This window comes from Pagrus major, chromosome 4, assembly GCF_040436345.1.
Source record: "Pagrus major chromosome 4, Pma_NU_1.0".
In the NCBI taxonomy this organism is placed as follows: domain Eukaryota; kingdom Metazoa; phylum Chordata; class Actinopteri; order Spariformes; family Sparidae; genus Pagrus; species Pagrus major.
In genome coordinates, this window is record NC_133218.1 from 23,811,380 (window position 1) to 23,824,223 (window position 12,844).

The 12,844-nt window shown below is 40.5% G+C and overlaps 1 protein-coding gene across 1 annotated transcript in view; it reads right to left on the reverse strand.

The window, feature by feature from the left end:
- The window catches only part of mical2a (microtubule associated monooxygenase, calponin and LIM domain containing 2a), a 35,167-nt gene extending 22,588 nt beyond the window's left edge, over positions 1-12,579 (reverse strand). Inside the window, exons 1-2 of the mRNA XM_073464254.1 lie at positions 12,476-12,579; positions 2,874-3,239 (exon numbers count right to left, since the gene is read on the reverse strand). Coding sequence (XP_073320355.1) covers positions 2,874-3,134 — 261 coding nt within the window. The 5' untranslated portion in view covers positions 3,135-3,239; positions 12,476-12,579. The remainder of the gene's footprint in view (positions 1-2,873; positions 3,240-12,475) is intronic.
- Between the last annotated feature and the right edge of the window lie 265 nt (positions 12,580-12,844).

Below are 12,844 nucleotides of genomic sequence, written 5' to 3' on the forward strand. Positions count from 1 at the left end.
GCTGTGTCAGGCCCATAAAACACGGATGACATCACATCCTTTAAAGATTGCTGCTACAGCGGGAGTATGAAGATGAGGTGCCGAGTGATTTCACATCTGTCACTGTTTAAAGAGCTGAGTCGTCATAAAAACACGAGTCGTCACCTTGTGATTCTCCCTGGGAGAGGAGAAATCGGTAATCAAGTGAAAGCAGATTGTCTGTCCTGTCAATGATTAAAACAGGCGTCATACTGCTCATGTGCTGTACATGTGTGAAATTTAATAAGCATCTTATTAAATATCAGGCTATTAGAAGAAAAAAGGCAATCTCATGAATTCAGTTAGTGTTTCAATAATGAACACAATCAACTGTTTGTACATCTGGTTTACTACTTTAGTACACAGTGCCACTTTTTATTTTATAGCTCAACCTGGTGGATTGCCAGAATTACGCAATCTGACCTAAAATGTCTGGCGCAAAGGTTTAGGAGAGTCACACTTCTTCTTACCTATTTTGATTGTTGGCTTAAATCGGACAGAACCTGTAAAACTGGGCTCACGCTGAAGCATTTAAAACACACTTTAATAACAACATGGGTCTGGCTCCAACCTTTGAGGAAGAGCCTATAAAGAGCAGAGCACACCCTCCATATAACTGGGTCCAAATATTCATAGTTGCTGAGTGATGCTGTCTGTTTCTCTGTGCAATAAAAACACTCTTTCAAGCTCAGGGCAGCTGATGCCTGGAAGGTAATCACAGTCCTCCAGGTTTTCCTACTTTCCCTCATCACCTTTACTGCCAAACACACAACCTAACCCCGAACCACCACCACCGCAGACCTTAATGTGATTTCTTTGTCCCCATTACAGTCACCTCTTCATAATTCAACTCAAAGAATAGCTCTTCTGTAACTCTCCTCTGTGCGTGTTGATGGGATTTGTCTGTAAATTGCTTTCTGAATGCAATTGGCTGTTTTTGTGTTACTTGGCTGCAGGGTTAGATGAAGCGGTGCATAGATGTCACATTGTTTGTCTTCTGTGTCTTGTTTCATTAGATTATGCACATCTGTTGCTTGTTGTGTTTTATGTTCAGTGTTTATGTTGCTTGGCTGTGATTTTATAGCATTTTTACAGTTTCTATGGTAAGATACAATTACATAGGGTGGATACACTGATGTTTCAGCAGTGCATTTATCTATGGATAATGCTACATGATGTTTCTGTACAGCTTTGTTATATAGCAGCTGTCTAAAGAGAAGAAGAATCAGTGTAAAGCAATGTATATCTCTTTAATTTCCTGTCCTGTACATTGGGAGCTGTTGCAGTGAAGGAGTGAGTGTTTGCAGAGTCGATGTGGCTATGTCTTGGCAGGTAGAGGTTATAGTGATAACCATGACATTGCCTTTGCTATGGTGCTCCATAGTGTAGGAAACACTCCTAAGGAGGAACAAGGTGCAGATTGTTCAAAAAAATAGGAACCACATGAGGTTAAGTCACAAAGTCACTTCCTAAAATACAAAACATCAGATTTAATTGTGAGTGATGAAAGTCCTGTGAAATTTTAGACGCATCACATGTAAGGCTATTTATATCAAGAATTTATTTTCATGGAAAATACAAATTTGGCTTTTAAAGAGCCATCCATGTTTCAGCTCTCCAACTAGTAATGTTGACCACTTTCCAAAGAATGCCACATAATTTTAAGGTTCAGCGTACAGTTACAAGAAATCCGCTTGTAGAGATTTAAAGCCAATCAATGTTTCCTTTCGCCAATCAATGTCTTCTTTCGTTCCTTTAGCTGGCTGCAGTTTAAACCAAAAGGTGTAGTTGGTGCTATAGCTGAGATCAGAGAGTGTTTGTTGCTACAAAGCACTGCATTTAAGTTTTATCATCCTACAGAAAAGTAATTAATAAAGCAAATAAAGTAAAATAGAGTGTATGTATTTTTCTGTTTTTTAATAAAAGGTTGCTGTTGGGCAGTTTTTTCTATAGATGGTGGAGGATCCTGGAATAAGGTAGGAGTAGACTTTGACCTAATCTTAGTATGTTAGCACACACACCATCATTACTTTCAAAACAAAGCACATGCACTGAGATCAATTACCTTGTCATGAATTAGCTCCTGTGATGGAATGTAACCAAGTACATTTACTCTAGTACTGTACTCAAGACCAATTTTGAGGTACTTGTTTTTTCATTTCTTCTACTTCATGTTTCCAATCCAATTCATTTTGGATAAAAGAATATTATACCTTTACTCCACTACATTTACTTGATCATTTTAGTTACTACTTCCTTTGCAGAGCCAAAGCAGCACATTTTAAATGAATCACTTTTATCCACAATCGGATAAGAAAACACAGATTCTGATCATCAGAAAATGCTGAATATTGAGTTGTCGGCCAGGTCAATAATCTTTCGACCCATATACAGTACATTTGTGTAAATATACGAATTTTACTTTAACTTGTACTTTTGATACCTAAGTACATTTATTGCCAAAAAATTACTTTTGACCCCAAAATAAATTTGCTATCAGATACTTTAAAGACTTTTACTTAAGCACAATAGTATGGGGGACTTTCACATCTACCAAAGTAATATTTTTACACGATATCTATACTCAATTATTACTTTTTGGTACTTTTAACAACACTGATTATTTCATACAGTTCCATTATAAAAATGAATGACTTTTAAGATAAACTGAAAGAACTTGGCAGTAAAAGTTGGCAGTATTGGAAAAATAATCATAATTTGTAGTTAAATGGGGGGGAAAAAAATGTGAAACCACTTCAATCCACAGTCTCAATCTACATTGACCTATGATTAGTAAACTCTTTTGCAGCATCAAGAACAGCTTTACAAAACATATGAATAAATTATAAATTTACCTTGGTGCCCTCACAGGCCTGGCCTTTCTTGTACTCTTTATGGGATATCCTCTTGTCTAGCTTGCTCCATAGTGCTTTGGCCTTCCAGGTGGTGACCTTCGCCTTTAGACTGCTGTAGAAGGTGCTGCTGTCCGCAGGGTCGAGGTCCAGCTGTCTGCAGAGGACGTTGAAGGCCTGAAGAGTCCCCTTACAGGTCGAGGCCTGGACAAAGTTCTCAAACAGCTTCCCAACATTGTCCCTATCCTCCTCTATCTCTCCCATCTTCCCACAGTCACAGTAGATGGTTTGCGGAGGCTCCTGCTTACTTCAGCACTCTCTGCCAGATGTGGCTACACCCTCTGCTTGGCCCGCACCGTCATGCCCAGTCTGAGGAGGCAAGACACATAAGAGTCTGATGTCATTTCATGGCAAGGAGTCTCTCACAGATGGCTGGTTTTTCCATAATCTACTATTAGCGGGGACATGTTTCATTATTTTGGTTAACTCAAATGGTTTATAGATTGGAATGTTAAAGTAATTTAAGTTGACAACACAGCTGTATTTTATCTGCTCTTCTGTATGATTCCAGCTTACATCACCAATTTATCAAGAGGGCTCTCGATACCAGTCAGTATTTATCCCAGTCTTGCCATTGTGACAAGGCTGTGATAAATACTAGAGAGTAGAAGTAAAATGAGCCCGTCTGTCCTCATCAGACAGCCGTCAAGCATATTTACTACATGTGCTTTATAGAGGTATAACCATGTGAGCCTATAAAAGTCGTGGTTTGTGGTTCTAGATTGGAGTTCAACATAGAAGCAAACTTTTTAGCAGCTTCAAGAGTCAGTGATAGAATTACACACATTACAGGATATCAGGACTTGGCTAAAACTATAGCATTTCTTGGATGGGCTTCAGTTGTATATTTTTGTAGTAGAGTCATGAATTGTAGGCAGTAGATTTTTTCTAACATGAAGTCGTCCATATGGAAGTATGAGGGCTAATGTAATGGCTTCAAGGAATCAACCATATATCTGCTACATGCTACATTCAGCATAGATAAATACATGCATACAGACACTACTGTTAAAAGGGTGTAATATGTAAGAATTGGCCACCTGTGGAATTCATACTCCAAACCAACGGGGGGCAGCATATCACCACAGTAACCGCTAACTGCTGCTAACTGTGTCTGCCGTTAGCTAGTTAGCTCATTTAACCATGCAACTAGAGTTCCTATTAGCCGATTCTGCCCGGACTGGGAGCTCAGAGCACCGGGGGAGTGTTGGTGTTGCTTACTGTCGGACTATCACTTCTTGAGGTACATAGCTGCTAGGGGCTAGCTGATTAGCATGCTAACTTTACCATGTTATTTCTTCACATTCTGTTAATAATTTTAGTTGAAGGTTTTTAACTAAAAATTCTTATATATTGCAACTTTAAGTCTTCACAAACAAACACTTAATTGCTGACAAGTGTATGTATTGCGGTTCCTTGCAACAACTAGGAAATAACAAGAGGCATATCTGTTGACAGGGTTCATAAAAAGAGGACATATTTCTCATATTTTCTGCTGTATATTGCGGGAGGGGGCAGATTGGTATTTTCACATAATTGCAGGATGGACAACTTCCCCCCTCAAGAATCTGTGGTTATACCCTAGGTTTTTTATAAATAACGTCATATACTGTCTGTAACATGGTAGAAAGTGGCTTGCCTATAATTGCGGTTCAAAGAACCACTGTTTGTTTCTGTTAAGCACCTTTCATTCCTGAAGAGCAGCCCTGACCATGGATGAGTAGACCGGAAAAGTATTTGTCTTGTGGTATTTTTCATTCCAGCTGAAACCCAGACAGTGTTTTCAGCAGTAAAAAGAAAGGTCTTTGAAACCAACTGAAAAGCAACCCCACACTAACACAGATTGATTGGGTGTTGGATTAGGTATGCATGATTAATTATCCACCTTCTATTAAGGTATGTGCACTCAGTATGTTTACAGATGTGCCTGCGTGTGAAACCTTTGTTAATAAAACACACGCTCATGTAAGAATAGAGCTGAACTGACATGGTTCCTCCAATCAACCATCAAGCATTTTGAAAATCATGCCAGAAAATCAGAGCCAGAACCCAACATCAAAGCAAAATGTGGAAATTTCCTGCATTAAGCGTGTGTGCGCTCACTTGGGTGGATACCACAGCTTCTGTGAGTTTTGGGAGAAGTCTGCCTTTGATATTCTAATGTCCCATGGAGCGGGATGGGCAGGGTTAGAGGAGAGGTCAGGCTGGCTGTGCAGGCCTCTGACAGATCCCCGCAGAAATCCACTAGCCTTGTTTAGTTCACTGACAACGTCACAGTTCAGATAATATTTTAGGCTGAACTTCTGAGTCAACTTTCATCTTTCAACCACATTTTGGCCACATTAATTCATTAACTGAGATCATTTCTGATTGATTTTGTCTCTGAAACACCTCAAGAGGTTTGCAGCGGTACACCGGTTTCAAGGTATGACGTGGAGTGAAAATTGATGGTTATCCAATCGTGTACAACTGCTTATTTATGATGTTGAATTCTACCATATTAGTGTTACTCAAAATATACATATTTCAAGTTTATATCAAGTTTCATGTTTGTCAGGATGGAATACTTTGTGAAATTATAATGAAATGTTTGTTCAAGAAAAAAAATACATTTTTTTTCTCATTTCTTTAACGGTCATTGTAACTGATAATAATAATATTAATAGTGTAGAACCATACCGTGATGCCGTGAAACCATGATATTGTCTAAGATGGTACAATATCATGTACCTCTGTGAGTTATATTAACTTCACCACCACACCCCGCCCCTGGGCTTCAGGTGGCTACGTGAGAGCTGTAGTCAGGGACAACACACCAACGCATGTGAAGGTTAAGACACTGTATCCAATGGCCATTCAGAGTTGGATCAACAACCGTGTTTTGACTGTGATTTGAATGTGGTGGGATTTTGAATGTCGTTCCCAAAGCACCAGCTAAAATAAGCATATTGATTTGCACAAGATCCTGTTTGGCTACGTGTTTGCATCCTGTTTTGATGCTGCTGCTGAGAAATGATTCAGGCAGAGAAAGTAACACCAACCAGCCTGTAGAAATCCTGTACACGCAGGTGCTCAGCCTGCTTCATACACCTTCGAAGCCTCAAAAAGCCCCTGTCCTGTTGGTAGACACCGCAGACCCCCGAGGCCTTTCACAGCAGACATCCAGCCTCAAAGTCAGTGAGCTGACATTCCTTTTGCCACGTGGCTATAAGAGCTCTGAACTGCTCCAACACAGTCCAATACTCAGTTAGCCCTCTCACTGGCTCCACCAGCAAAGCAGTCACAGGACCACCTCCATAGGTTTTTGGGGGAATTTACTCTCTGATTGTCAATGAGTGACGAGCGATGACTGAGACAGCCATGATACATGATGCAGGTGCTTTAATCTTTCATGCATGGCAGCAGAATGTGATGGGAAAATTGCTGTGTACTCTAGCATGTGGTATGTGGAGTGTTTGGGGCCGACATAATATCGTCTAGAAAGTCTCTGTGGAGTTCTTTCTTTTGACAGTTTAAAGTAAGTTTGTTTGAGGTAGTGAGATAAATTTCTACCTCAAAAGGATAAAATGGATAACAAAATTACAAAGTTTTATGGCTGTCTTTTCACAAGAGCAGTTAATAATAATTTTAAGTTGACATCATCTTCTTTTCTTTGGCCGATGTTCAATAAATGCTCGTGCCTTTGGTGGAAAGTTCACATAAAGACATGCTGACTGCTCTTATGCTTTCACATTTCAGGCTACGTAAAGTGGTAAAAAAAAAAAAAGGCACACTTATTGAAACCATCTGTTGTACGAGTCTGCGAGGACTAATGAAAAGGTACCACTTACTGTCCTCATAGCCAAGTCAATGCTCAACGCTCAAACTACATTGTCTCAGACAGAGTCCGATGACTTCACCATCTCGGTCTGACAGAATGGAAAGTCACTTGTGGGCAGACAGAACGAACCCACAGAACGGCTGTAAAAATACAACTAATGACAGACAAAGCGGAAAGAATACACACACACACACACACACACACACACACACACACACACACACACCATACATCACAGCCGAACTATATGACGCTTAAGAGAGATCAGAGAGTTTAATGGCGTTCAGGTTTTAAGTCTCCTGTCTGTTTGGAAAATGATCTGATTGAGTGTTACCGACTGCAGCTAATAATGAAAGTGAAGGGCAGTGATTTATTTAGGACTTTATACAGTAATATCTGCAGTTTGCTATTTTAGTCAAGCAGTTCTATCTCATTTTACTATTATTTATATCACTGCTTTTCTGTACAGTAACACATTACAGCCATAGGATCGAGTGTCCACTATGATAGAGAGGGAATGTTAGGAATGTGAAAAATGTACCTGTTACACCTGGACAGCAAAAAGAAAATCCAACCATGCATGCCTTTATGCACATACATGCACAGATATATGCACCCACATTCCAATAATAAATGCAAGTTAAATGTTTCATTCAATAGTTCGACTTTTATACACTAATGTACCTCGTCACTGATGGTCTACAACATGGACAACCGGACAAGGAACAATTTCAAGTGAATTTGAAGTCATAGAGGACAAAGCTGGCATTACTCTACATTTTTCATATTGTCAACAAATCCCATACAAAACCAACAATGTGTTACCTTCTAACTTCCCGACCCCGTCTTCGACACTACACACTTGGCCCAAAGCCACATCAACTCTACTGAAAACTGAAAACATGTTCCAGAAATAAATCTTTTTTTTTAAGCTAAATGATTTCCTCAAACAGCTAGGTACTGTTGTTAGCAAAAGTTACTCAAACAGAAGTAAATCGTACATTTGTTGAGGACTACTTGTAGCAGTGGATTAATACATATTTGGTGCCCTAGTGAGTATTTACATTACAGGACGGTGTATGAGAGACTACAGTGTCAATGTTTACTGTACTGAAGGCCCATGATGTCACTCAGTATACCAGTGGATTCTTTATGTTGTTTCTTATTTTCAAGTTTTTGAACTCAAAGGAGGTCCACGGCACAGAGGCTCAGGTTTCGGCTACAGGGGCAACATTTGTTAGTATGTATTTGATGTATTTATTGCTGGTTTTGGATTTTCAATTATAGAATATTGCCATTCTTTTCAGAAATAATTCATTTAACATCTACATGTACTCTACATGATAAACCAACAAGTTACCATGTGTTCGCATGAGCTACTTACAGTCCTACTTAAACCACATAGTACAACTCCGACACTGGCAACACTGTAAAGACACTGATCTAAGTGTCAAACCAGTGACGCAATGTCTTCATTTGTTTCAGCAGAGCACATAGCTTCAGGCTATCAGAGTACAATAGGAAGCTGACAACACAAGGAAAACATTGGGAGTGCTGGGAAATGCACATACTGTAGCGTAGCCAGCCAGCAACAGTAATTACAGACTGGACTGAAGAAAACCAGGAAGGAACCCTCTGTGGGCCTGATAAGCAGGCAGTGTGCCTCAGAAAACAGAACACTCATGTGGACTTCAGCCCACCGGCTCTGCCCTTCGCCAGGCCCCTCTGCTACACAGTATTATCTCAGCTCTCTGAAATCTGGCTGTGTGTTTGGGCAGCTGTGCCAAAACTAAAGAAGAGCTGTCATGAGGTAGGTAGACACGGTGGCAGAATGCGGTAAATGTCAGTCACCTTCAGAGAAGAAAACTCTGAATTTACACAAACGGGAGTAGGCTTGTGACGCTGCAGGACTGCTGTCTGCAGGCCCGTCTGTCTGGCCCACGAGGTGTGCTCACCACATGGCTCCTTTGGAGAGTGATTTATCTGGACGTAGTGAGCACAGCATTGTGTCTGCCCAGCTACTGACACAAACAATTCACTTGATCAATTATTGTGACTCTAACTACACATTCTCGTGTGTTCAAATGAATTAAGTCTACTGAGTGTGTCCAATGTTGTAAATCGCCCAAAGAAAACAAATTCACATTACCATCTGCACTTTACAAAAAAGTGAACATATATCCTCTTAAAGGATAAGTTTAAATTCAGTCATTATCAGAAGCTCCAGAAATGTTTTATGGACTACAAAATGACTGAATTTTCATCTCTGGGAGAGCTTACATTTTAAGTGTGTGTATATAAACCACTACACAAACTCTGGGTCAAAGATCAGTCAGCGCCTTCATTCATCAATATCACAGATGAAGGAGGGGCACAGTGAAGGTTTAGACGGTAGTAATACAGCCTGGCAGTAAATAGCAACTTCTGTAAGCCAACAATCAGTAAAGCCAAGCTCAAAATAGACAAGTGTCATGTTGCAGAAGAAAGCAGCACATGACCTGAAAAGATATCAACAGGACTAGAAACTGTAAACAAGAGACCCTGTAAACAAGACTACCTTGGATTAACACAAAAATGTACAAAGGTCAATTTGATAACCATCAAGTGTTAAGGGTTTATCTGTGTTTAACTTTAGCAGGGCCTAGTAGCAACACAGACTAAATCTTCTCACAAAACTAACCGTTTAGACCACCAGGTGTGTTTTAGTAGCTCAACTGTATCACAGTGATGCACTGAGAAAGACATATGATCCCTTATTTTACATTTCAAAAGGCTCTGAGAGCTGCAGCAAAGTACGTGGGCTCCGTCAGACGCCTCCCATCCAAACTCTTCCTATGGAGTGCGTCTGGTTTCCTGTCCTGATCAAAGCTCTGAGGAGAGCTGCCCCTGTAAAATTCCACCTCTGTGATTCTAAAGCATGACGAAGATATGTTGTGGTCCTGTCTCTGGCACATGGAAATTGTTAATGACATCCTGGGGTGAGTTTACCACAGTAAAGTCTGCTCGTTCCTCTTTCGGTGGCTCCATCTTTATGTCCCAACATATCTTGTAATGTAGCAGCTTTTAAGCAGAAAGCAGAAACAATGTTTTTGATACAACAGCAAACTCTTTGTTTCAGGCTGCACCTATCTCTGAATGTTCCTCCCTCTTTTGTGCAGCTGACGTCTGGACACATGTGTCCGTTTTTATGCTGTGGAACAAGGAAGGAAACATATTGCAGAGAGGAAGGAGAAAGTTTACAACACCTCCCTGGCAATAATGACTCAAAGCTTCCACTCACAGTCAGTTTAGCGGGCTGTATGAGACACATTTACATTGTTTTCATCCACAGCATGACGCCCTCACATACAGCTGTTACTTTGATTTGTTGACTGATTGATTCATTAATTCACCAGGATTTTCATTCATTGATTTATCCCATAACTGCTTATCTCTGTATCTTTTTAACTACACTATTCTTTGGACTACATTTTTAGTACTTACACAATGTCTCACATTTGTCAGTACTGTGCCTTTACCTGTGTGCAAGAGGCTGTAAACATTGACTAATAATCTGACAGAAAGAGCAGTTAGCAATCAATACAGCACAGACATCTTACAGGTGAGGAGTCTGATGTACTTGTCTGTCAATCAGAGCTTTGAAAAGCTGTTGTAATGGCATTGAAAGGGAATGCCAAATGCAGCTCAGACTGACAGGAGTAGGTGTCTGAAATGTTTTGGTGTATTATATGCAGTCAAGTTATGTAAAAGACGAGGTCGTTAACATTTTTAGATTTTCGTAAGCATCATCATGTGGCAGGCCTTCGTTTGGCTGTGTGATTGGAGGGACCTGTGCATGCTGTTTTTATCTCCACACACTGTTGTTAAGTCAAACTCCAGTAGAGCTGGTAATTACAAACTAAAAATGAAACGCCGGGACAAGAATTTGCAGTTGTAAGTGAATGAAGCAGCTTTGAAGCCTATCATCCTCACAGTTTGGAAAATGTGGAAGTTTGTATGCAAATGTTAACTTTTCTACACTAGGTTTGCCACTGTGGTTATAAGTTACATTTGTTCATGAAGCTCAAATTTAGAGCCTTGTGATCTTGTGATGTTTATATATTCTATCAGCTCAAAGGCAACTGTAGTTGTTGAAAGGAAATAAACATGATTCAGATTTACTTTGTTCAGCATATTCAGAACATAAGCCTTGCAGCTATTTGGCAAGACTCACCCTGACAAAAGGCTACTAATCTTATTGGGCAATACACTGTTTACTGTGTCTTTCCATATATTTTATATCATAGTACATGAATGACTCAAAAAAAAGGCTGACTGAGAGGGAAATTCCAGTGAATGGAGAATAAGGTGGTTTGCAGTTGAATGTTTATGCACAAAGAGGCTGTTAGTCTCCGTGAGGATAAATCACACAGTCCATCAGCGTCTGGGCCAAAGACCAGATAATACATGTATGAACACTGTTTACATGTTAGCACATTCGCTGGCAGAGTTGCTCTAATAAAGTTTGGATCTTATAGCTCGATGGAGAAGGGCACGCTGCATTTTCAACAGTCGTAAAGTACACAGGAAATGATTGCTCATACAGCAGTGGGAAGAAGAAATACCACTGTTTGCATGACTCCAGTGACCTCCTTAAAAATGTTGCTGAACAAATCATGCATCATCTTACAAGACATATGAATCATCCCAGACAGGGTGCTCATGGGGTATGTTGACACGTGGAAGAAGGAGAAGCAGATTAGGTCATAAATTATTTTCTTTAGGACAGCTTTTTTCCCGATTTGTCCATGTTTTTAAGTCCAGCTGTTTTTTGTTTTTTTTGTCCCTCATCAGGAATCCAGTGTTTTATCAAAGGTTCAACTGTGTGTTTGATCAGCAGCAGTAGCGGCACATTAACCACACTGGAAAACATTTACTGGCAGTTTCTGTCACTCACTGAGATTCAATCAGTAACCTGACAGTACAGCCTGTCAACACCACACCTTCCTTTATTATGCTGTCTGTGCCATTACAAACCCAAACACAGGCCTTACAGTGTGGAAGCTGTTGAGCAGGTGGAGTCAGTCTTAAGAAAGACTGAAAAGAATTAAATCAGAGTTCAGTAACCTGTACTGACAGGACTCCTTTTAGTTAATGCCGGTCTTTGGTGAAAGAGGATTGTGTTTACCTGTCTCTGAGTCCAGTTCAATGAGCAGCTTCACAGGCACTCAGGGGTGATTTGTGGCGTAAATATCAGCATAACAAAAATGCAGGTTGCTCAAGTGGAGATAACATTTTTGTTATCAGGCAGCAGAGGCGAGCCCAGATGTCTGACTCCTCTCAGCCAGAGTTCAAACGCCGCGTTCACTATAAAACACGAGATTTAGCACGTGTTCATGAATCTCCAAACTTGACAGAAAGCAAACGGCAGCATAACAAATCGCCATTATCTCACCATCAACTTCCTAATTGATACTAATTTAATGACCAGTGTTGAGTTGGGTTAAAGGGAGTGCAAACAGTGACCCGCAGGGTACTTGATGATAGCCTTTGTGTCACTCCCTGACTTTTAATATATGACCTTGTCTGGTTGTGGAGCTCTAATTAAACTTGCTACTAGAAGAGATGTTATTAACATCATTTTGAATACGGAAAACAGGACTTCTGTCAGGTGTCTCAGTCTCACACCAGCCACTTGTTGAGGAAAGACAAAAAAACTACAAAGGAGTAAAACACAAGAACTTACCTCATATCTCAACCCGATCCAAACGCTTCCTCCTTCCAGTGTCTTTGGTCAAACAAGGTCCTGGACAGTTGTGTTAGTGTGTCGGTCCTCAGTCAGCCTGACAGGCAGCAGTTTCTCTGTGCAGCTGGGTCCGGTGTTTGAGGGCGGTGCTCTAAAGTCGGACACATCCCTGAGCAGCTACCGTGACTGCTGCTCCTGCTGCTGCTGTTTAATCCAGACTTTCTCATGCCAAAGACACAGTTCACGACTTAACAGACCACCCACCGTCTCCTGATGGCCTGCGAGTTCGCCCCACAGGAGGACGTTATAATTACACAAACAATTGGACTTTATGGGATTATTAAATTCATTCTGGGTAGACTGCGAATC